General features: G+C 35.1%; 1 protein-coding gene across 1 annotated transcript; it reads right to left on the bottom strand.

The window, feature by feature from the left end:
* Positions 1-1,827: 1,827 nt before the first annotated feature.
* Positions 1,828-25,028, bottom strand: LOC121410192 (protein arginine N-methyltransferase 6-like). Its single transcript, XM_041602105.1, has 14 exons — positions 24,863-25,028; positions 15,478-15,543; positions 14,861-14,926; positions 14,308-14,375; positions 11,177-11,218; positions 10,047-10,147; positions 9,109-9,156; positions 8,306-8,374; positions 7,667-7,740; positions 6,857-6,939; positions 5,622-5,731; positions 4,405-4,532; positions 3,876-3,986; positions 1,828-2,048 (listed from the first exon to the last, which is right to left on the bottom strand). Exons 1-14 carry the CDS (start codon positions 24,925-24,927, stop codon positions 1,964-1,966), a joined length of 1,116 nt encoding a protein of 371 aa, XP_041458039.1. The 5' UTR covers positions 24,928-25,028; the 3' UTR covers positions 1,828-1,963.
* Between the last annotated feature and the right edge of the window lie 1,054 nt (positions 25,029-26,082).

The raw sequence follows: 26,082 nt of genomic DNA, 5'->3' as shown, positions 1-26,082 counted from the left end.
TTTTTGGCTTCTAAACCATTATTTTGCCGCGAATTCGCATAATTATTCTAAGGAAATAAACTTAAGGAAATAAACTTAAGAAAAAATAATATTCCCGTGGTTTGAAATTCCTTCTATCGAATAAAAAAAAATCATTCGAAAATAATGTTTTATGACGGAGTAACAAGCGTTAGAAAACGGGTCTTCAATCACGACCTCTGAGGTCAAATCGAGGTCACCTCGACGAAGACTTGGATAAACTAGACACATTTTTCACGGCTTGCGGACTGACTGAATAGTGGTGAAAAACTACCAAGGTATTGGAAAGCATCTGGAAGATGTCATAGGGAGACAAAGGGGAAGCGTCAACATTCAGGGTAGGCAAAGAACATTGTGAAGATGCTGACATTCCAACCTTGAACTTTGCATTCTTCCTCCCTCCAAAAATGTTCTAGAAGATATGAGCAGGTAAGTTGAAAAGAAAATTATCAATTTCTTTTTAGACATGACAGGTGCTTATTTGTGTTTGAGAGAAAAAAACCCCATTAAAACTAATTGGAACATGAAAGCAATGCTTTTGTTTTGTCGGCCATTTCATTTTATTTTGGCATTAACAAAAGCAAGTGACATTAGATTTGCCACTTCGTGTATATAGGATGATTAAAAGAAAAAAAAAATTCTATAAAAATGATGTACCTTTGTCTTTTACATTTCATATAATAAAATTCTGCATTAATTCAATATCTTTTTTTTCTTCTTTCAATTCATATTTATGATTGATTTTGAAACTCTAACAAGATTCAGGAAGCTTAACAGAGGCTGCACGAGCTGTAGATAGCACAATATTCCATCTTATGAGGAAGACGACAGATGCTGAGAACCATCTACAGCACTCTTGACGAGATGGCAGACAATCCATCTTCCTACCTGGTTAACAGGTGAAGATAATGAAGCCATGTGTATATACTGCTTTGAACTGTGGAGTACAGCATGATCAAGATGATTCTGATGAATCACTGGTATGTGATCTTTTTTCTTCAGAAAAAAAATCACTGAGATCTGGAGCCCATTTCATAAAGGACTTTCAACTGTTGTAACTTTGCCATTATGACAACTACCATGGTAACAGGGCTCAGCAGCCAATCAGAATCAAGGTTACCATGGTAGTTGCCATAATGGCAAAGTTACAACAGTTCCAAGTCCTTTATGAAACAGGCCCCAGGACTAGATATGACCCAAGCTCGAAATCAGTTTATTTATAGTTTGTCAAGCACCTGTTGATTTGTCATATTTTGGTGTCATAGCACCATCTGTGTTCAATGTATGAAAAACACCTGTCTGTACTTGGCTACATTTCAGCTAAAAGTGCTGATATCTACTATAAAGTTGCATCCGTGTCCTCATTTAATTTCAAAGATTAGAGTTGATATACATTATCACTTTACATGATTTCATAATTTTCATAATGCAAATTTGAAATCAAGCATTCCATTAGGCCCCACCTTCCCCTACTATTACTGACAGCTACCTACACACCCAATGCATGACACTTTGAACTTTCATACATTTCAGTCACTATCAATATCATCTACTTATATAGGAGGGTTCAATACAGAAATCATATCAATATTTAAAGGGATCTATTAAAATAAATGGGGGCCATTTCATAAAGCTGTTCGTCAGTTAAGAGTGACTTTATGAAGCAACTTAAAAGCAGCATTTAGAAACAATGCGTATTAAGCATTTTATAAATGTTGTTTTATTATTAAGAATGACTGGTGATCCTTTCTTGTAGTAAAGATATTCACCATTAAAATCAATTGGTGATTATAAAGCGCATAAGAAAGGTTCACCACTTGTTCTTTAAGTCGCTCTAAACTTACAAAACAGCTCTATGAAACACACACCTGAACTGTAACTAAATAGATATTGCAGCATCAGATTCAAGTTGAAACAAAAGCTTACACAACAGGTATTACATCGGTCAACTTGATCCATCAGTAAGAGAGTAATTCTTGGTCACAGCTTCTCTTTCATCAACTTGATAGGTCAACTCAACATTTAGAAATCTAAAAATAAACAATAACAAAAACAGAATAAATTGGATAACATATTACTTTTTATATATGGCAATACAATTCCAACAATAATAAAAAGTCTTCAACATACCTTAAGATGTTGATAACATATTAATAAAATCTATCAATCTGGATATTGACTCAAATATCATTAGACATTATTTAAGATTAATTTCTTTACAATTTATTTCGTTTTTCATGGTGAATAGTTGTTTGGCTGAGTTTTGTCAAGGAATCACTCAACATATTTTTCTACCTAATAACGAGTATCAATTGATAGTTATCATCAGTGGTGTACTGTGGATCACGGCATGGGGGGGGGAAGCGCACTCAATTTTCTGGCTTACAGACATAGTAGAGATATTTTAAGGACTGCCATTAAACCGATATGTATCTCACTGATCAAAAAATGTGAGTGCGAAGCGTGAGCTGAAACTTTATTTTTTTGTAATCATTTTTTGTAATCGTTTTTTGTAATCATGATGTGTACCTGTCTCACTACACAAACAATGTGAGCATGAAGCGTGAGTTAAATTTTTGTATAATATTGACCCAAATACTGGGAAATTTTAAGAACTATTTTTAAAGGAATTCATGAAGAGCATACATATCTCACCATAATCATCTTTATGATTGGAATTACACCTAAACACCTGACGCACTTTTTGTAGTCATTGTAGACATGTAAATGATACGTATCTCACTAATCAAATATTGCGAGCATGAAGCATGAGCTGAAAATGTTTGAAATTCAAACAAGAAAAAGGGACATTTTAAGGACTGTTTTTAGGAATTCATGAAGAGCAGACACATCTCATCGATCCACTAATGCAAACATAAGCACAGATTGGAAATGCTTTATATTCAGATCTCAAATGGGGGCAATCATTTTTAGTCATGAAAAAGAAGTGTTTGTCAGTTGTCACTACATAAAACAATAACTCAAAGTGTGAGGAAATATATTAGGTGTATATGGACTTGAAAACGGGATGTTTTAGAACAAGATTATATGTCTCATTAAAATGACAATGCGAGCACGTAGGCCCTATGTTTCATTTAATTATGAAAAATTATTTCTAATGTAATGTAATATACAATAATTTATTCTTCCCCCATTACGTTTCTCTTTCTTTTTTTTGCCAGCCAATGGGGGGGACACATGCCCCCCCCCCCTGCAGTTATGCCACTCGTTATCATATTACGCTATTAACCATACACTGCAAATCAAAGTTTTTGACAGCCATGCAGGTCAGCGAGTAGGCAAATTTAACGATGATAACCCCAATAGCCCAATAGAAAGCAGCACTATGAACAGCTTGTCAACTCTCTTGTCATGAGGGAATTCTGTCATTGGAGAAGGCGAATCCCGATTATAAACCATGGAAAACCTCACTCACCCCAGGCGTGTTATTTAAGTATCAAAACATGTGTTTCTTGACCTCGATGGGTCCGAAAAAAAAACTAAATCGCAATTAGATACGCAGCTTGGTTCCTTCAATGAGGATTTTGTTATCGGGGGTATAGGATTGTAGCAAAGCCATGAGCTGGTTAGGTGAATCTGCAATGAGGGTTTGACGTAATGTGTATTTGTCGCAAGCAATTATCTTGTTTGAGTTTCCATGCATTTCTCTTGATCTTATAGTTATTCCAATGAAGTTGACACAGATATCTTCAAAAATCATAGGCCTATTGAAATGTCCATTAAACAAGATTGGAAATGATGCATTGAATAGTTCATGCATTGATTGTTACAGGGAGGTTGGTGCCTAGAGTTCTTCTGATGCGTATGCTGGCTATCATCATCATATCATGACTAACCTTCTATTTTGTTTGCCTGGTGTTAATGTAATTGTTCCTGCTATGATGGTATCTTGTTCAACATCTATAGGTTCATCAAGGTACATGGCACATTGCCTCCAGTGTGTACAACTGAAAGAAGGTATGCAAACATGTTATTTGGAGAGATATTGATAATGACACTAGCAGAATACAATACGTAGAACATGGGAATACAACTTCACATCAAATGGATAGATTTAATTTTTGTTGATTAGCCTATCAATCATTAGTACAAGGACTCATTGATCTAGCTGACAAATGCTTTGAAATTAAATGACAAGCTATCTCTTGGACATTTTCCGGTTATAACTTCTCCTATTTTGGCTTGATACATGAAGTCCAATATCTGCAATGCTATCTACTGCATGTACCAGTATGTGCACCATCACAGGATCTGTATCGGTCCCTACCTCAAACAACAGAACTAGAAAGAAGAGCCAGAGTTATATAAGGCATCAAATTTTAAAATAATAAAACAAAAATGACTTTTTAAAAAACTTTTCCTTACGGTTCATCCGGTGATGTTGACAGAGTGAGCAATTCCTTCCCTTTGACCTTTGGATCAAAGGTCACTGTGAACCATGCAGTGAAGCCACAGAATGTCTCTTTACCAAAGCAACTGAATCTAAATGATGACTATCAGATGAAAAAAAATAATACAAAGAACATAAATATGACTCAATTTGTATTTGTTTCATTACATGAAATTAACAAGTGGTTTCATCTGGCTACTCTTTTAAAAGCATATTGTCCACCAAGGAGCCCTATCCCAAAGTGAGTCTCCTGATATAGATTATAGTTTTGGTGTAAACTTCTCATGACACAATTCTATATTGAATGTAGATTTGGGAATACCAAAATATGATTGCAAATTTTAGACCTTTATTTAGAAAACGGATATGCTTCCAGACATGGTAAAATACTTTTTTTTTGGGGGGGGGGGGAGTATTGATGTAGGAGTGTTGAAAAGTGTAGCAGAATATCAATGACTCGTTCTTATGGGCAACTGTAAAAATAAATGACCAATCTTGTTTCTGGGTAAAATTTAAAAACTATTTGGGGTTTTGAGAAATGAAAGAATGCTGTCACAAAAAGGGAATCTAACCAAGATGGAAAATTGTCTTGAAAAAAATAAAGACAAATCAAACAAGAAAATAGGTTAAAGTTTGAATTATAGAAAGTTATAAATTTTTGAAAGCTTGTAAAAAAATTATTGTAATCAATTTTCCAACAGAGACTTACAAATTGGCAGAATGGGTGATGTTAACTTTAAACTTTCATTTAAATAGTCTTAGTGATCTCATTTCTAAAATGGACATAACTTTCTTAATTCTTGTCTATTTTTTTCTTCAAACTTTCACCATTCAGTTCATCTTATTTTTCTCCTCCCTCATACAGTACATGATTTTATGACCAGGGTTGCATTTCCTGAAAAGTAATTTGTATCATATTCAAATTTTTGGACATCACTATAGATCATTACAAAAACATTCCCTTGTAAAAAATTGTCATGAAAACTACTTTCATTGAAGAAGTCATGGTTTGAGTGTTCTAAAGTTGCTTTTTGAAAGAAGAGTATAAAATCTATACTATCAAAATTCTGTCAAAATGACTTCTATGGAAATCAAGTTTAGTCTACCTTCATGCTAATTACCACAAAAACATCATCAGTAATTTTGTTTTATTCAAAGGGGCCTGAAATAATATCAAGATTTGATTGCTTGCCTTTATACACTGTAGATCATCCTGAGTCATGGTTTCAAGATTAAGTTCTGAAATTAGGTTTTCCCTGGCCAATAAATCACCACCATATACTTCTTCTATATGGATAGCACCTGTAAATGATAAGGGAAAAATGCAGGCAATCATAACACATGCTTGTTTACAGTATAATTTATACTGTCTACATAACTCATTGTAAATGAAATCGATCATTCTTGGAATAATTCAAGATATTACAATCTTCCTAAAACTAAAGAATTATTGATAACTGGAATCAAACCTTGTTTGAATGCCTCAGATCTTGGACCAGGACTCCATAGAAAATTAGATTTATTCATATTTATTGGATAAAACCCAATTTTCTAATCCGAAGGGGAAAATGAATAAATAATTTGTTGTAGGTTTAAATGAACAAGTGGAATGTCTCTGGCAGTCTAGCCTGCATTACGTGATTTGATATAGCCGCAGTGTTGACTTTAAAAACAGCTATTGAATATTTATTTACAAAAGAAAACATTCATTTGATAACAAAATACTATGTTCATTGACCAAAAATAACCTTTGACCTTGGTCATGTGACCTGAAACTCGCACAGGATGTTCAGTGATACTTGACTACTCTTATGTCCAAATTTTATGAACTAGGTCCATATATTTTCAAAGATACGCTGGTTATGATGACATTTCAAAAACTTAACCTTAAGTTAATATTTTGATATCGATTCCCTCAACACTGACCATGGTCATGTGACCTGAAACCAAGGCAATATCTTCAGTAATACTTAATTACCCTTATATACAAGTTTCATGAACTAGGTCCATATACTTTTTAAGTTATGATGTCATTTAAAAAACTTAACCTTAAGTTAAGATTTGATGTTGACTCCGCCGTCCAAAAACGGCGCCTATAGTCTCGTTCTATAAGGCAGGGCAGACAAAAATTACCATAATCCTAAACATGCCCTAAAACTAGTAAAAAAAATTTTAAAGCATGGGCCAATGTTATGGAAAGAGTTGATATCAAAACTAAATGAAAATTAGATGCAGCTTTTTAACCAATTAAACCAGATGCAGATTTTTAACCAATTAAAACTACCTATATATTTGGGACTTGCACTTGATTTTTGAAAAGTAATGTTTAGGCAAATCTTTCTGCAATTAAACAGATGAGTTTTTTTAAACCAATAAAAAATTATTTGGCTTCTATACAATATTTGATGGATTAATGCAATCACTTACTGCATAATGATTTCTTGGCTTCTGGTTTTATACATGACATGTCTACCCCAAACTTCTCCTTCACAGTACTCCAAAATTCTATCCTAAAAATGGAAGCAGAAATGTCATAAGTCATATACATTCCACATTTCTGTCGGATTTCTTCTTTTAGGAAGTTAGTGACAAAAATTATTTGCCATAATCTTATGTATAATATAATAAATAAGATTAGTGTATGAATGGAAAAAAAAGGTATGTCTCCATAAATCATGCAACGACTAGTAGTATCTAAACCAATTCTCATGTTGACAAAAAGTAGCTTCATGACTGAATTTATCTGGAGATATACTTTGAATCTCTCGTTGGTCTCCTATATGTAACATACATTCATATTAATCAAAAGCCAATCAAAGGGTAATTCTAATCTAATAGAAGTATTCTCGGCCCACAAACTTGGTGGATTATGAGCAATTCTAGGGTGACATGAATTACAAAGACAAAGAAAAATTTTGCAGTACACCATTTGCGTTTCCAACAATTTGAATAATGAAGTTTGAATACAAATGTGTTTATACCATTTTTCATGCATTAAAATTGGAATCATACAAGCATTCTAGTGTAAAGTAAAATATTATATGGGGTACCCAGAGCAAAGATGACAGCAATTATTGGTCCATATTCTAACTCTGGATAAAGCATGGTCTACAATTGTGAATTAGCCATCAGTAACCAAATGTGACGCTAACTAGGTGATTACTTCATCATCATATCACCAAGGTTTGAATTAAACTTGGGTTCAGAATACTGGTGATTGTATTTATATATCATTACCTTTCAGAATAGAATAGGTCATTGGTGAATGGTGCTAAGTACAGATTGGCTTTATTTGGTAGAATCAATCCATCCTAACAAGAGAAGAGAAATTGAATTAAATCATATTTAGCATGGTGAATAAACAAACTGCACATGGTTCCTTTATCATCAAACACTCTAAATCATTGGTGCTCATTAAGAATCCTAGCTTGACGTAATAATTTTACGCTAGAACGATACTAGTCGAGTGATCACAAACTCTTACATGCAATGATTTATGGCTCTTAATATACATCAGTTTATTGCTTATCTTCAAAGTAAGAATTCTCTAAGAAAGAAATGATACTTTATGTTATCAATTTGGATTTTCAATTAATGTTCTGAATCGACATGGCATGAACAAAGAGAACAAAATTAACCAATGAACTCGCTATATTAACAAATGTCTCCTGATGGCGAACTAAAGCAATTTTCTTCTGATATACACACCGTGCATCATATCTTACCAATAAACATTCCCAGTACAAAGTCATCTGATCTAGCAATACAGTTAACACAAAAGAACCTATAATACAACCCCTTCCAACATTTATCTCAACAGCCCAAATTACAATTCAATGAACATGAATTCATCAGAACAAAAGAATGATTACTTACCTTCTTAAGCCACCTGTCCCTTGAAGATATGACAGAATTTAGCATAGATTCATATAGCAAAAAATGTCCCTATGAGAAAAAAGGAAAAAGAATTAAAAAAAAGAAAGTCAATTCCCCTCTCCCCTGTGGTAGCTTATTTTACCAGTAAGCAAATGTCATTGATGTTACTTTAATTTGATGTATGAATACCTACAATCTGTCTTTTTTTAGCCATATCATACGATGAACATATGCCCAAAGAAGCACACTGTATCTCTCCCAGTCAACTGTCTACATTGGTAAAGTTTATTATTTTGCTTAATGCCCAGTCATATTATTTCTTTACTTCTTAAATGTATCAATCAACAACTTATATAAAGTACTTATACATGTAAGATACATACATAAGACCATTCATCATATATACATGCAAGATATAATAATAATAATTCAAAGCTCTTCCTGTGAAGGACATCGAGCACTCTATTCAAGGATAGAATTCCTGAAGTATGCAAGATATATATATATGCAAGTTTATTTTTGTAAGTATAGATAACCTACATTTCATAGTTTCTTTTATTTCATAACAGTCATGGTTATCAATCATTTGTCACTGCAAATTACAAAATGATGCTAAGACTTTCATAGCAAACTGAGCAAAACTGAGTGACATAAAATATTTTCAAAGGGTGTAAAGGATCATTCTCTACAATGTTTCCAAAAAAGGGAGGAAAATGCACAAATTACACAGGTATCCTCATTTCAATTCCAAAATATTAAAAACAATGAATTCTTGTAAGATTATCACCTGTTTGAATACTCACCATCCATTCACTGACTATTGCATCAACTTTCTCTGGAAGTTCAATATTCTTCAGGTGTAAAGAAAAAAAATACATACATATTGTCTAGGAATATGATGTATTGTTTATATTGGCAATATAAGCTACACACTTAGAGTATATCTATGATAACAGTGACCACATTTGTTATCTTTTTATTTGTATTTTCTGAGACTGACGTGATGTCACACGAGTATAAGATCTGATGTGGAAGGCATGAGAGGAAAAGGAAAATCAAATATTATTTGTTAATAGATGATGGTGACAAAAAGCAGTAAGTTTGGTCTGAATTTAGAAGATGACAGAAAGATGCTGAAGGTGGGAGGAGAGTCTTCATGGTGTGAGAGTCAGTACTTCTTGGTTAGAGAGACAATGCTGTCAAATGAAATGGATGAATGAGGAGGAATTGAAGAAAAAGCATACTGTTACACAAACCAGCTCTGCATTTACTATCATTATGAATTGTTGGAAACAAAGGCATGAAAAATAAGGCACAATTACTTTCCTCATTTGCTTTAGAATTAGATGGAATTAATACAAATAAATGGACATATTTCAAAGTATCTGAAACTAAGACAAAGATAATTGACAATCTTTTCCTGTTTTCATGAGTGAATCATTATTCATATTGCCTTATCTATATAAATCTCATATCATTATATTAATGAATTATTGTTCATGTTGTAAACAAAAATGCATCCGTATTTCTCTACAAATTGTATTGAGGAAAGAAAATGTAAGAGAAGGTATAGTGTACAGAGTATTATGCTACTTATAATTTAATGTTTGATACTGTATGTTTGCCTTTCCATGGAAAGACAAAGTATTGAAAATATAAATAGATAGGTCTCAATTAATGGATTATGTAGTAGACATAGACAATGTAAATTTTATGAAGATATTACTCAGTGTTTGCATACCTCTACACGATCTTGGATAACATTAATCTTTTTGCTCGCTCCATTTGCTTGAGCTACACTCTGTGCTTGCTTGGCCATAGAACTAGCTTCTATAGCATACACTGAAAATAAAAAAAGTTTATTATCGCAATATAGTGCATGATACTTAATACGATTGGAGAAATAGATGAACAAAAAGATATAGATCTTTTTTTATAAAACAGAAACTTCATAGCAGTATAGCCAAACTGAGATGATCTTTATCTGATAAAGTAATGATTACAACCAAGCACATACTCCTCTCCTTTGCTATTTAAACATACAATGTAAAATAAGTGGTAGATGATAGAGAAAAGAAACATTGTTTTCATTTAAAACAGGTTTAAAACCCACCATAATACTACCAGTTTGGAAGTAAAATCTTTGCGGTAGCTTTTTTTTTTTCAATTATTGATTTTCTATTCAGTAAACGAAAACCATGTATACATACACAATATACCAAGCTACATAACAAGTGGAATGCCTCTGGCAGTCTCGCCTGCATTATGTTATTCAATATAGCAGCAGTGCTGACTTTGAAAATAACTACGATAAATTGTTCTTCACAAAAACACCATTCATTTAATATAACAAAATAAATATCAATTTCATTGACCCTTAATGAACTTTGACCTTGCTCATGTGACCTGAAAGTTGTGCAAATTGATATTAAATGATACTCGAGTACCCTCATGCCAAAGTTTCATCGATCCATTTACTTTCAAAGTTATGACACTTTAACAGCTTAGCCTTGGCTAATATTTCAATGATGATATATCCTTAACATGATTCAAGTTCATTGACCCTAAAATGACCATTGACCTTGGTCATGGGACCTGAAACTAGTGAAAGATGATCAGTGATACCTGATTACCCTTATGTCCAAGTTTCATAATCTAGGTACATATGAATTATAATGACATCGAAAAAACTGAACCTGGGTTAATATTTCAATCTTGATGCCAGTGCTGTTTGAAAAGTGGTGCGTATAGTCTCGCTCTTCTACACAGGCCAGACAGAAACCACAGGGAAAATAATTAAACTTTAAAATATGGACTGTTCAATTACTTTTGATTTATTACTTTTTGCTATCCCTCAATCTTTATATTTACCTTTTCTTGCACCAGCTTGCACACAGAAACAGCTCAAAACACCTGAATTAAAAATGAATAAAATTAATATGACCAAAATAAAAAGTGTGCAAAAAAAAAAACTATGAAACAATCTGGCTTACAAGGTCATGTTCGAATTACAATAAGCTCAATCGTTCAATACAGACATGACATTCTTTCTGCTTCCTTTTGAACACCATGATCTACGGCAGATCAAAGATTTTCCAGTTGGGTGGGGGACATTTTCCCAAGGAAAAATTTGACAAGCAAAAAAAAAAGGTTTCCACCTAAACTTGAATGTCATTACATTTGTGAAAACTGACAGGGAAAAAGGTCCTCACTTTCAAAGGGGGAGGGGCACAGTTGGGTAAAAACATCATATTTACATTAAATGTTTTTCATTGCAGCTCTAAAAGGGGGGCACAGGCTGGATGTGACCCCCCCCCTTGGATCTGCCACTGACCATTATGGGGTGGTAGTCTGGAAAAATCATAAATTTTGACAGAAATTCTGTCATTTCCCCCAAGATGTGACACTGCTGTGATTTTCACAAATTGGTAAAACCTTAAGCTTTTCATATCTGTGTAAGTTCCAGCCCATCTTTTCACAGACAAACCAATCAAAATCACTGTTAGTTTCGAGTGGGATTTTGATTGTATCCTCAATACATTAGCTGACACTGCATGTATATTAATACGCTTAATTTTACAGAGAGACAGCAAGCTAAGAATTTTTTGAGGAGAGAGTGAGAGAAAATGGAATAAAAGAAAAAAATAATAGTAATTACTATGTACACGAAGCATGAAATCATATTTTGGAAAATTGTCATGGATAATAAGTGAAACTTATACAACAATCTAATCTAAATGATATTGTATGTTTGACATATATTGTATGGTAAGAAATGACATAATTTATGAATGCTGGACCCTATCATAAATTTGTTCATATTTTGTGCTTGTATATGTACTGAAAGTAGTTTTGTATAAAAAAGACAAATATTGTATATTTCTATTTTGATTGGGCACCCGATCATATTCTAGTTAACTTACAAAATAGATCCTATAGCTCAAATCATCCACAACAATAAAATGTTTTACAAAAAATGTGTTCATATGTAAGTGATAAAATGGTACAGTGACTCTTATACTTGTAGGGGGGTTTAGTAAAACTGAAGAGGGGGCTTTAACTACAGTACATGAAGTATTGATAAGCTGGATTTGATCACAATATTCTTATTGCTAAATTATGTGAAATGCATGTTCGACCCTGTGTTATATCATTAGTAGTATATTTCTTAAGTAATCGCCAACAAACTGAAGTATAGGGGCCAGTTATTGAAATCAAAATGCAGTGTTATGGGTGTACCCCAGGGTACCAAACTTGGTCCCATTTTATTTTTGATAATGATAAATGGTGCCTGTAGTGATAGTACTTTGTCATACTTTAAATATGTAGATGACTTAACCATGGTAGAGTGTAGAATGAATAATGAAACTTCAAAAATACAAACTGAAATTGAATTACTCGAATCATGGAAATGATAAGGAACTCAATACATCAAAATGTTCTACAATGTCAATTTCATTTTCAAAACAACCTCTTCAACTGCAAGTGATCTATATGAATAACACCCCATTACATTGTGTAACCACAGTGAAAATCCTAGGAATTACAATTACGAATGATTTAAAGTGGAAAGCTCATGTAACCGAAATAATGAAAAAGAGCAATAAAAAGTTATACATGCTTAGAAGATTGAAAGCTTACAATCTAACCAGAATGTGATTTGTTAACAGTGTATACAGGGTATGTAAGACCAGTCCTAGAGTATTGTAAACCTCTATTTGCTGCTTCTCTTACTTTGAAACAGATAAAAGATATTGAAACTGTCCAGAAAAGAGCATGCAAGATAATATTGGTAACCAAATGTCTATTATACGAAATGGCTCTATCTTAAAATTGACATCACTTGAAAGTCGAAGAGTAAAACTTAAACTTTAAAGTTAGAAATTAATCAATTGTACACAAACTGGTTACCTCCACTGAAAACAAACGCTTTCAATAGGACATATGAATAAATACTGTATAAGGAAATTCCATGTAAAACAAAAAGATTTCAGAACAGTGCTCCTCCAAGTCTGACAAGATTATTAAATAAGTACCATGGTAAATAAGTTTGCAATTTGTGTAATGAATGTGCAATATTGTGTTATCTATAATTTTATTTTTATCCATTTTAACTCCAATTTTAACAGCACATATGTAATTTTGATTTGTATATTCATTGTTAATCTTAGTAATTTTGATTATTTTTATATATTGGCATTGTGTAAGCATGTACAATTCATTCTGTGACTGCAATTATGTTTTTTTGCAAATAACCTGAATTGAACTGAATTGAGTTGAATACAATTCAACTTTAGTGGCCATATTGTTTTTGCACAATAGTTGACCTCTTAACCCTTCTAAAACTGGGGGGAGAGGGTCAATTCTAACCCCCCCCCCTCGACAAATTTCACCACTACACCGTCACGCAAAGTTTTTATGATCACGCCGCTCACTGCTTTCTTACTTTCAAGTCTTGCGCATCTTTTGAGACCAAAATTGCAATTGGGGAGCGGTTCTGAAATTACGCAACATTTTGTAAGTGCATGTCAGACCCGAAATTGCTCAAAAATGTGATTCTGTGTACAAAGTCAATGCAAATTGTGTTTTTCAACCAAAAATCATAGATGTGTGATTATTTCTGCTTCTGTTGGTTTAAATGGATTTCTTTTATGCTATTTATGATCGCAGAAGGGTCCCCCACAACGTTCATTGGAAAAAACATAAGAAATTAATTACATTTTGGCAATTTTGTTTGTAGATATTTGTTAAAAATGTAATAATTGATATTCCAACCAAAATTAGCATTCTACTGGCTATATGAATTGAGTTAAAGGCAAAAACATAAACAAACAAAAAATTTAGGGCAAATTTCATACGCTTCTTTAAATAATTAATAAGAAAATATAAAGAATTAATCTTTACATCCCACAGTATATACTAGTCTGAAATAGCCCAGTTAACATAGGGTTAAAACTATTGTGTCTAATCCGACTGGATCAACACCTGATCATATGACCTACCTGTACCTGCTCCAACATCAGCAACCACCTTCCCAATGAGTGCATCACTAGCCCGTAAAATGGCTAACCTAATATTAGAGGTACAACAAAAACATTGAGTATAGGAAATGAACAACAAAATGAAAAGGTACGGATGACATCTTAAAAGCGTCATATTGGTTTGAAATAGGGACTACCACTACTCCACGGAGGAATTATTATAAATTAGACCAGTGTAGCATATGAATACATGCAACATGTAAAATGGAAAAAGGAAACACTCTTGAAGGGTATATTGAAAAAAAGTAACCAATTTACGATACAGATATGTAAGATACTAAGATATGATATTACAGATATGTTACCATTTCAGTTTTTATCACAGGAATATTTTTCTATCTAGTCAAAAACAAACATTAAACTCGGCATTTTCAAAATTATATCAAGCAGGTACTTCTTACATGGTTAAAAAACATCCTGGTATATTCAAGAAACTTAAATTCTTCATATTAAGCATCCTGTTAAGTCTCATTCTAAAAAAAAAAGAGAAAAGAAATATAAAAAAATATATTACCTGTATGAATTTGTTCTAACAACATCTCTGATCATTTCTTCATGAATCCCTATGTGTTCATATGATCTGTGAAAGAAAAATAACCCAAGGTAGCTAGTTCAGCTATTAGTTGATTACCTTCCAGAAGGCTCTGTATAGCATGTTATTATAAACCTTCTGAATTCTAATATGTGAGTGCCTGACAAGAATTCATAAGGGTCCATTTCTTTTCTAAATCTTTCATATTTGATTCAGCCAGGTAGATTTCAGCTGGTAGATTGATGGAAAACTCAGATTCATAAACCACAAAGATCTCTCTTCATAGAAAATAACATTTTTTTTAATTTGTAATTAATGCAACTTAAAAGTATAATTTTTTAGTGATATAGAATAATAATTATATGCAATCTGTTACTTACAAATAATGCATTTACATGCATGCAAGCTCAAGCCATATTGGCATTGTTTCATAGAACTTACCAAGTGATAATGCTACTTCCAATAGAAAGTTCAATCGTAATACTACTCAAATGAAAATGAAAATTTGTTCAAACACATTTGAGACAATATTAGTCAACACGACCCTGAATTATTCAACAGGGTCATGTTTTTTTTTGTTTTAAAAAGAAATGACTTACTTGAAATAAGATGTGTCTATCTCTTCAGCCTTTCCTTCTGTTTCTTCAGAGCTTCTGATGCATATTCTGTTGAAATTAATTTTAAGAGAGTAATAACAGGTAAGAAGATTAACCACATAGTGCGGATTATAATGGACTCATCGTACATGTAGATCTACTGTAGATTAGTGTTTCATGATGACAATGTCAACTTTGCAAGATTTCATTGTCGAGCAACTAGCATTGCAAGCAGCTAAAAGAAAGGTCAAAAAGGAGGGACCATACAATACAAAGACTCAGACTCCGTGTCATTTGCTGTTAGATATGCTACCTCAAAGGTTACCGAGTGTAGCGAGATGGTCATTGACATCTCGTTTTGAATCTGCGACCAATAATGTAGGAGCCGTATTTCAGATGAAGGTTGATATAACACCAAAAGCTTTGGTCTCTGTTATGTTGGTTGTTCCGCTGAACTAAAGACTCAATGGCCATATGTTTATGCATTAAGTTCGGATAAAAAAGGGAAGTGAAGTTGCGTGACAGCCAAAGTAAGTCACTGTTTTTTCCCCCTTTTAAGTTTATTTTTCTGTTTTGGTGGATTTCAGGCCAAAACGGAATTATAATCTTTATTTTGGTACAGTTCTTTTTATATACCAGCATTTTTTATGAAATAAAGACAAAAATCGATGAGCCCCGCCAGGGGGATTTTGCATTGTTAACCCTTATGGTGGCTGCACGATAGCAAGCCGTCTGTATACGAGAAATTTTTTAAAATAAAAATGTTAAAATTCATAAAAACTCCTCGAAACAGACGGCTGTCAGCTGTCTACTGTTTTCTGTATCCTTTCCAGGTATCAGGAGCCGATTGCACAAAAGGGTCTTTGCAAGAAGTCTTTCGTGTTGCCCATTTAATTATGATGTGCCACGTGAAACCCATTTTGAATAAATTACCTGCAAACACATTTTATTCATCCGTTAAGTAAACAAAATCTTTGTTTATAAAATGATGTGATATAACATGAAATCGTATACAAATTGATTTAAATGCTAGCTAACAAAATTTATTTCTTTATCATACATTTTCAGAAATCAGATGGGCGACATGAAAGACGTCTCTTGGAAAGACCCATTTATGCAATCGGCCCTATGCTTCATTTGAAATGTCTTTTTAAGAGCTATCAAATGACACCAAATTTATTGATATGTGATGATTTTCATTTTTTTTGTCACATACCTAGTCTGTGTAACGTTAGAACAACAACAAAAAAATGAGAAAATATTGAACTCCTCTGATTCTGAAAAATAGGTAGATTCCATATGAACTAAAAATATTATGAGAACCTGTGATTGTGAAGTGTGACTGAATTTGAATTTTAACCTGGCCCTGATGATAGAAAGGTGCGCGAAGTTTGGAACCCCATAATCAATGAGAATTGGGATATCTATATCGCCGATCTTGTAAGCAAGATCGAAGCTCTAAGTAAGTCTTGATCACGACTAGCCTGGAGGCGTCTGCGGAGTAAAAGTCATCTACTCTACAGATGCTTACTCCCCACCAAAGCCTGGCACGGGAAGGCATAGGGCCACACGAAGGAGAGCTTTTGGAGAAAACAATGTTGCTCCAAAATACTTGATTTGTTTTACTTGCTAGCCACCTACTTATGTACATGGACATCAAGTTTAAATCCCCCCATTACGTACATTTATTTATACTTAAAAATGATGAATATTGGAAATATTACTAAAAATGATGTAAGAAGATGAGCAGATACTCACTGATGATCTTGTCGCCATTTTCCTTCTTTGTTCGTAGCCTAGTTACAAGACGCGTATAAGATCGGGCGACGATATCATGAGCAGTGCCAATTTAAAAAAAATAAATCAATCAATCGGCTGATGAATATCGTGAATTGTAAAATACTTGCATTAGCCAACAGATATTTATAAGCTAATGCAAGTATTTTACAATTCACGATATTCATCAGCCGATTGATTTTTCTTTTTAAATTGGCACTGCTCATATCGCCGCCCGATCTTATACGCGTCTTGTAACTAGGCTACGAACAAAGAAGGAAAATGGCGACAAGATCATCAGTGAGTATCTGCTCATCTTCTTACATCATTTTTAGTAATATTTCCAATATATATCATTTTTAAGTATAAATAAATCTACGTAAATGGGGGGATTTGAACTTGTTGTCCATGTACATAAGTATTTGAACTTGTTGTCCATGTACATAAGTAGGCCATGTACTTTGCCATAATAATCAACACTTTGATTGTGGGCATCAACGGAAAGACAAGACAAGTATGTGGCTAGCTAGACAGCTGGCAACCGTCTGTTTCGAGGAGTTTTTTAACATTTTAAAAAAAATTTCATTTCTCCTCTTACACAGACGGCTCGCTATCGTGCAGCCATTAGGGGACTTGCAATGCAAAAGTCCCGTCGGGGCTCTTCAATTTTTGTCTTTCATGAATAAAATTTTGAAAATAAACGTGACCAAAATGCAAAGTAATATTCCCTCTTGGCATTTATTGCCAAAAAACAGAGAAAAATCAAGCTAAAAAGAACAAGTGGAATGCCTCTGGCCATCTCACCTGCATCACGCGATTCAACATAGCAGCAGTGCTGACTTTGAAAACTACTTTAACTCGCACAAGATGTTCAATGATACTTGGTTACTCTTATTTCCACGTTTTATGAACTAGACCAATACACTTACAGAGATAGGATGGTAATTCAACAAATACCCCCATGTGACAAAAAATTCATTGACCTCACATGACCTTTGACCTTGATCATGTGACCTGAAACTTGCACAGGATATTCAGTGATTCTTGATTACTCTTATGTCCAAGTTTCAAAAGTCAGATCAATAAACTTACGAAGTTATGATGGTAATTCAACAAATACCCCCCAATTCGGCCAAAGTTCATTGACCCTAAATGACCTTTGACCTTGATCATGTGACCTGAAACTTGCACAGGATAGTTCAGTGATACTTGATTACTCTTATGTCCAAGTTTCATGAATCAGATCCAAAAACTTTTAAAGTTTTGATTGTAATTCAACAGATACCCCCAAATCGGCCAAAGTTCATTGACCCTAAATGACCTTTGACCTTGGTCATGTGACATGAAACTCATGCAGGATATTTGGTGATACTTGATTAACCTTATGTCCAAGTTTAATAAACTAGGTCCATATATTTTCCAAGTTATGATGTCATTTCAAAAACTTAACCTTAGGTTAAGATTTGATGTTGACGCCGCCGCCACCAAAGCGGCGCCTATAGTCTCACTCTGCTATGCAGGTGAGACAAAAACAGTGACTTACCTCGGCTGTTGCGCAAATTCACTTCCCGTTTCATCCGATCTTAACTACATAAACATATGGCCATTGAGTCCCCTGTACAGATTGCGCTAGAAGAACTTTGGTCTCTGTATTTGGTGATGACATTTCAAAAACTTAACCTCAGGTTAAGATTTTGATGTTGATTCCCCCAACATGGTCTAAGTTCATTGACCCTAAATGACCTTTGACCTTGGTCATGTGACATGAAACTTTACTAAGATATTCAGTAATACTTGATTAACCTTATGGCCAAGTTTCATGAACTAGGTTCATATACTTTCTAAGTTATGATGTCATTTCAAAAACTTAACCTTAGGTTAAGATTTGATGTTGACGCCGCCGCCGCCAAAGCAGCGCCTATAGTCTCACTCTGCTATGCAGGTGAGACAAAAGCAGTGACTTACCTCGGCTGTTGCGCAAATTCACTTCCCCGTTTTATCCGATCTTAACTACATAAACATATGGCCATTGAGTCCCCTGTACAGATTGCGCTAGAACTTTGGTCTCTGTATTTGGTGAGTGAAGTCAACGGAGTTCAGCGGAACAACCCGGGGGGGGGGGGGCACTTCCATTCACGAGTTGATACCATGCGCGACCATGGGGTCTCGAAAAGCACCCTAAACACGTAATTTCCATATTCTGAAAATGCACCTCTTAACAAGTATTGGTGCGTGAAACCCTACCCTTAACAAGTATTGGAAACAAAAAGATACTCTTGACAAATATTCCCTGAAATGAACCCCTAAACAAGTACAGGAATGTTACGGGTCCTTCGGTCGTCGGCTTTACCTTATTTGGTTTAGTACGACCCCACCTACACCTCGCGCAAATCGGACTCTAAACATGAAGTATTGGGGCAAAAAGGACATCCTTTATAAAACATTTTAATTTTGTTTTATCATCCCTGCAAATTCGACCCTAAACACGTAACTTTCCTAGCGAAATAGATACCCTTTTTTCATTATTTCTGTGTTTTTGACACCCTTATCACGTTACGTGCCCTATCGTGAAAAAGACATCCTTTTTACATGTTTTTTGGTCGCGTATGGTATCCACTCGTCAATGTAAGTGGCCCCCCCGGGGGAACAACCAACATAACAGACACCGAAGCTTTTGGTCTAGCAAGTAGTGGCTAGCAAGTTACTTAAAGTTAAACAAATCAAGTATTTTGGAGCAACATTGTTTTCTCCAAAAGCTCTCCTTCGTGTGGCCCTATGCCTTCCCTTGCCAGGCGTCAGTGGGGAGTAAGCCTGAGTAGATGACTTTTACTCCCCAGACGCCAGGTATACAAATAGCGAATAGGCATGAGTGCGAGATTTCACATGAGGTAAAAGAAAGTTGCTCTATTCAGCGAGGCGTTAGCGGAGTTGAATAGAGCGTTTCTTTCTTTCACCGAATGCGAAATCTCGCACCATTGCATGAATATTCGCTATTTGTGTTGTACAACGCGTCGGAATCTAGCAAAAATATGAAAAAACAAAGAGTTTATCCCTGCAGTAATCTATGAAAAGGGAGCAAAAATACTGAAAGCGAAAAGCAAAATCCAACAAGCGCACAGTCATGATCTCCGATAATCCTGGGCTCCCGCCTTACGTGCAATTTGGCATACTCACCTGACAAGCGTGAAGTATGGTCAAAATAATACTCCGAATAAATAGTTAAAACAGAAATCAAGCACTTACCACGATTATATGGATGAAGGTCTAACGAGTGGCAGTTTCCTGACATCTGGGCACAAACTGGAACCTCAAAAAAACGAAAAGTTCTCTCCTTCTACCCCCGTCTCGATCGGCCATTTTTGTTATGAATCGTAACAATTTAGCCAGCGGCCTGTACGCGCATTGTCACCTTATTCAATAAAATCGCATTATGACGTCACCTCCTAAAGCCGTGCAATGGTACATTTTTGGACGGTACGTTTTGGATGGTACGTCTTGTGTGCAACGGTATACCCAGTTGTTGTGTGTCCGGACAGGTTGTGTGTCCGGACGATCAATTTTAGAAAGTCATTTGGAAAAAAAATACAAGCAAAGTTTCATCAATTTTAGCACAAAATGTTAGGAAATATTATAAAGAACAAAAGAGAAGATGATTACAAGTATTTAATTCATATTTTTAGTGTAATCCAAAGACAAAAAAGAAGGCTTCAACAGGGATTCGATTTTAAGGCGCGCGAGAGCGATCGCGCGCTACATGCGCGCCTTAATCCATTTTTGGTAGCGCGATTAATAGCGCGCCTCGCGATCATTGACCTGCGCGGAAATGCCTAAAGTCGCCCTCGAAATCACCCAAAATCATGCTTATTGCCGAGTGAATAACAACTCAATATGCTCGAGCTCCGCTTACCATTTAAAAATAATCCAAAAACCAACACTCAAAGTTATGAATAATCCTTAAAAATAGCGCGAGTAGCGCAGTTTCAAATGCCGACGTTGCGTTATTTTTTCTGTACCACGTATTTCCATACACATGGTACCAACTACGGAAAAAAAAAATCAATGCAACGGTCGGGAAACAGTTGCATGTATGGCAGTGAGTCCAAACTTCGCGCGTGTCCAAACTTCGCGGACGGTCATTATCTCCAAAACTAGCCAATATCCTTAAAATCTGACATCATCAATGTGAAAAGCGACCTAAAATTACCCTTCGCTGAAAGTTTCTTTAGGATTAGTCAAGTATTCATGAAAATATTGGCAAAAGATCGGCAAATTTTTCACCGTTAGCGCCCGTTTTGAAGAAAGCAACAAGCATCACGATATCACCATTTTACAAGCAGAAATCATAAAAAATGTGAGTTAAATGTGGTACTAACCGATTCCATAGCATTTTGCCAGCAATCTGACATAAATATTTCACTTTTTGAGCTTCAGTTTTTGTTTGAATCTCCACAAAAGCTTTGGTGCGCGAAATTAGGTCACACTTTTTCTGAACGGTTTTCCAGCACAGCCCGCATTCGCCAATCGGAATAGAATTTTGAGATCGCGCTAACGGCGAAACCCCTTGACCTACTTTACATTTTCGTCCATGATTTTATAGTTTACGATCTTGCTGTCAGTGTTGTAACTATTTCTTGAATTGGTTTTGTATAAATTATGAATAATTTGTGGACAAAATTAAGCCTGATGAATATTTTTGAAAAGTGCGCGAAGCCGCGAAGTTTGGACACCCCATCATATAGGGGTCCATTATGACTACCACCATGTGCAATTTCGAATGCACATGTTTCCCCTACAGATATCACGATTCTGTGATTAAATAATTCGAATTACACAGGAAATAAATCCCTGAGACTTGTAACCTAGCATTGGTGAGTTGTCATTCGGCTTTGCTTTTCAAAACGGCTTAGGCCTATTAACTTCCAAAATAAGTTACCTTATTTATTAATTATGACTAAAAAATCATTTATTTTCTTTTCTAGGGGATGAGGTATTATATCAGACAATAAATCATCAAACAAAGCTCCATCTATTTTTACAAGGCTGACGGCAGGCTCACGCATTGGCGCTTTTACTAGCTAGCCAGTTAGAGCTGTCTCTGCCAGAGCTCTGGGGGACAATTCACTCAGTAAAGGCCTCAATGATGGTGATTTTCTGTTTCAGACAGAGTTTACATTTCATGAATATTATTCAAAACTGCCAATAAAGTTTGATGATTTCTTCATTGTCATGTATATTTAAGTTCTTAATGAATACATTCTCACCGAATTTAGACTCCCCAATAGAGAAATGAAATTTTCATGGAGATCTGCGTTTTCAAAGAACTTCAGGAAAATTTAGGGGATGTGGGCCTTTATTACATGTACATGGCTGAGTACAAGGTATTGTACTGGAATAGATGGAGTAGAAATTAGATATTGAATTCATTTATATCCAAGTCCAACTCACAGTCACACACACACGCACACACCCACATCCACCCACACACACCCACATCCAAGATTCTAAGCATGAAAAATAACTTTAAAAATCATACAATATTGAACAAAAAGTAATAATTCATTAACAAGTGAACAGGTATATCCAAGTCACACACACACGCACTCACCCACATCCACCCACACACACCCACATCCAAGATTCTAAGCATGAAAAATAACTTTAAAAATCATACAATATTGAACAAAAAGTAATAATTCATTAATAAGTGAACAGGTATATCCAAGTCCAACTCACAGTCACACACACACACACTCACCCACACACACCCACATCCAAGATTCTAAGCATGAAAAATAACTTAAAAAATCATACAATATTGAACAAAAAGTAATAATTCATTAATAAGTGAACAGGTATTCCTCAAAATACAAAAAAGTAGCATTTAAAAAGGGCAGTGTATACAGCCACACGCGTGTGTCTTTACCATCCAGCCACACGCGTGTGGTTATATCCAGAACACCTATCTGTGGATACCGCCACACGCCTCCAGTAATAACAGTAAAACACGTATGTAGGTCTGACCGTCTATATCACGATCAAAATAACCTCATTTCTTCATTAAATTCTTACATTCTAAACCCCTTTGATATCCTTAGATCGTTTCAATTTCATTCTCACCGTCTTCTCTCCTTGCTTTTCTTGTCTTGTTACAAACGGTCGTCTGTTTAACAGCAAATTCTCTTTTTCTACTTGTGTCGATTCTGGCTTCCTTCGCGGTGGCAGACCCATACAGCGTTAGCGCAGCGCAGTAGTAGACATACACAGTTTGGGTTTACGTTTGGTACGAATTATGAATATTCATAACTTAGTTGTACGTCTTGGTAGTGCATGCACGAATCCTGAGTTTCGTACGTACGCACGTACGCGCACATAGCCTAGAGTCAGTAGAGAATCGACACAAGTAGAAAAAGTGTGGAAATTTGCTATTTAACAGGCGGCCTTTTGTAACAAGACAAGAAAAGCAAGGAAAGAAGACGGTGAGAATGAAATTGAAACGATTTAAAGAAATCAGAGTGGTTTAGAATGTAAGAATTTAATGAAGAAATGAGGTTATTTTGATCGTGATATAGACGGTCAGACCTACATACGCGTTTTACTGTTATTACTGGCGGCGTGTGGCGGTATCCACAGATAGGTGTTCTGGATATAACCACACGCGTGTGGCTGGATGGTAAAGACACACGCGTGTGGCTGTATACACTGCCTTTAAAAAGAGCCCCCGAAATTTGCCAAAAAAATTTAAAATGGAGCCCCTGAAAAAAAAATTGTTAGTTACTTAACTTTAAGCCAAAGTCAAACCTAACTCAAACAAGTTTTGATAACACACAATCTATAAATTACAAAACATTGTAAAACGATTACAAATACTTCCTTTGGTTGTTGATTGTAACTTTATAGTACATACATTTCCTCTATCTGTTTTGTTAATTGGACAAAAAGCTCCCCTTGTATGTTGAAGAAGAGCTTTTTGCAGTGCTCCTCTACCGCTCTCCTTAAAAGATCTAGGAGAGCTATTTATTGCTCCCCTCATAATTATAAAACTGAGTCCCTGCTTCAAAAAGATAAACTGTCCGGACACCCGACCCCCATCCTACAATGTGTGACATTGAGCCTCCCATTTGCTCGCGTACAACAAGCTAAGTAGGCGTTGTATACCCAGTTGTCGTGTCTCCGGACGATCAATTTTAGAAAGTCATTTTGAAAAAAATGAAAAATTCACAAGCAAAGTCTCATCCATTTTAGTACAAAATGTTAGGAAATTTATAGAGAACAAAATACAAGATGTTTACATCAATTGAATTCGTATTTTTAGTGTAATCCAAAGACAAAAAACTAGGCTTAAAAAATATCAAGTGTCCGGACACCCGACCCCCCATCCTACAAATAATAGGCTAATCACGACCACAATCATGACAATACATTCGCAACGAATGTGCACTTGCGCGCAATTACTCCGCTAGCGCCGAGCACCCGACGACGAAGCCGCCAGACGGGAAGGACGAGGGGCAATTAGGGGTGCGGTAGTGCCTAGTGGAGTCTCTGATCAGGAACAACAGCGCTGTGTCAATTCAACATTTTAGCGCCAAATCTTGGTCTTTTTACAGTAAAATACCTTTTGGAAGGTGCTTCTTCGCCTTCTTTCCCTGCATCCAGCCCATAATTCTTAGTTGCTGCCATGTCTCGTCGGACCTCTCTTCTCAATCGTTTTTAATAAAATTTCCAACATTAAATTTTGTTCGTAGCGCGCGATAGCACGTTCGTTCAAAGAAAACACATGTTCTGTTAGTCTTGATCTCAGTATTTTTTAAAATTGTGTGATAATTTATTCATTGCCACAATGATTTGATTTACACAATGGAATAATTTATATTGTTTCATCTTAACTAGCTTAAACTTGACTTGTGTCATGATAAATGAAAGTTTCAACCAACGAGAATTCAATTTTACCTCCCAGGCTGGATTGTAAATCTTTCAATTAATTGAATATGACTGATGGCCTAATTCTTGCAGCCTACGAAAAATGAAGTAAAAATTGATTTCTCAGCGGCAGAGCTTAGACTGCTATGCAGACTCTGAATGGCTCGTGAGGTGGGATCTGCTTCTTAAAGCAAACCAGCCTGAAAGGGCGAGCGAAGCGAGCCATTTGAGCCTCAGTCAACTCTATGGCCTCAGTAGACATAGTCTGCTATGCAGACTCGTTGAATCAGCTGAGGTACACACACTGCACATGTGGGTCTACATTTGTAGACTAGGCAGAGCTAATGTTGATAAAACCGCGCCGATCGCAAAAAATGTTAATGCTACGCATGCAATAAACTAATTTGCAATCAATTACAAATAAGTTTCTTGCAATGCCTCATTATTCATTATCACAATGCTATTGATAATTTAAAAAACAAATTCTTCCAAGGAATCCCAAAGATTTTATTGGACTAAAATATCTAAGATTAGGTGTCAGAAGTTTAGATTACATTTACAATTGAAATACGTGTCCGCAGCATCACTTCAACATATTCTGCCCTACCCGCCCAACCCTATTAAAAACTTGACATCTTGCATTCACAAATTCCCATGTTAAGGAAAAATATGTCACGAAAGAATAATCATTACTATGGTTGGAAAGATTTTTTGGTGTATCAACATTTAGATAATCACTCTTTGCAGTTTGACTTAAGCTAGAGTAAGGCAAGACTGCAATGAATGAATCGAGATGCCAATGATGTCATATTCTTTCATAAGTTAGAAAATATATTTGCAAATGAATTTAACTTGAGAATTGATAACAAAAAGTGTTTAAAGCAATTATAATGCAAATTTATTGAAAAGGTGTTT

This window comes from Lytechinus variegatus, chromosome 3 (assembly GCF_018143015.1).
Source record: "Lytechinus variegatus isolate NC3 chromosome 3, Lvar_3.0, whole genome shotgun sequence".
In the NCBI taxonomy this organism is placed as follows: Eukaryota; Metazoa; Echinodermata; class Echinoidea; order Temnopleuroida; family Toxopneustidae; genus Lytechinus; species Lytechinus variegatus.
Note: the sequence above shows the minus strand (reverse complement) of the source record. Positions and strands in the feature narration are given on the sequence as shown.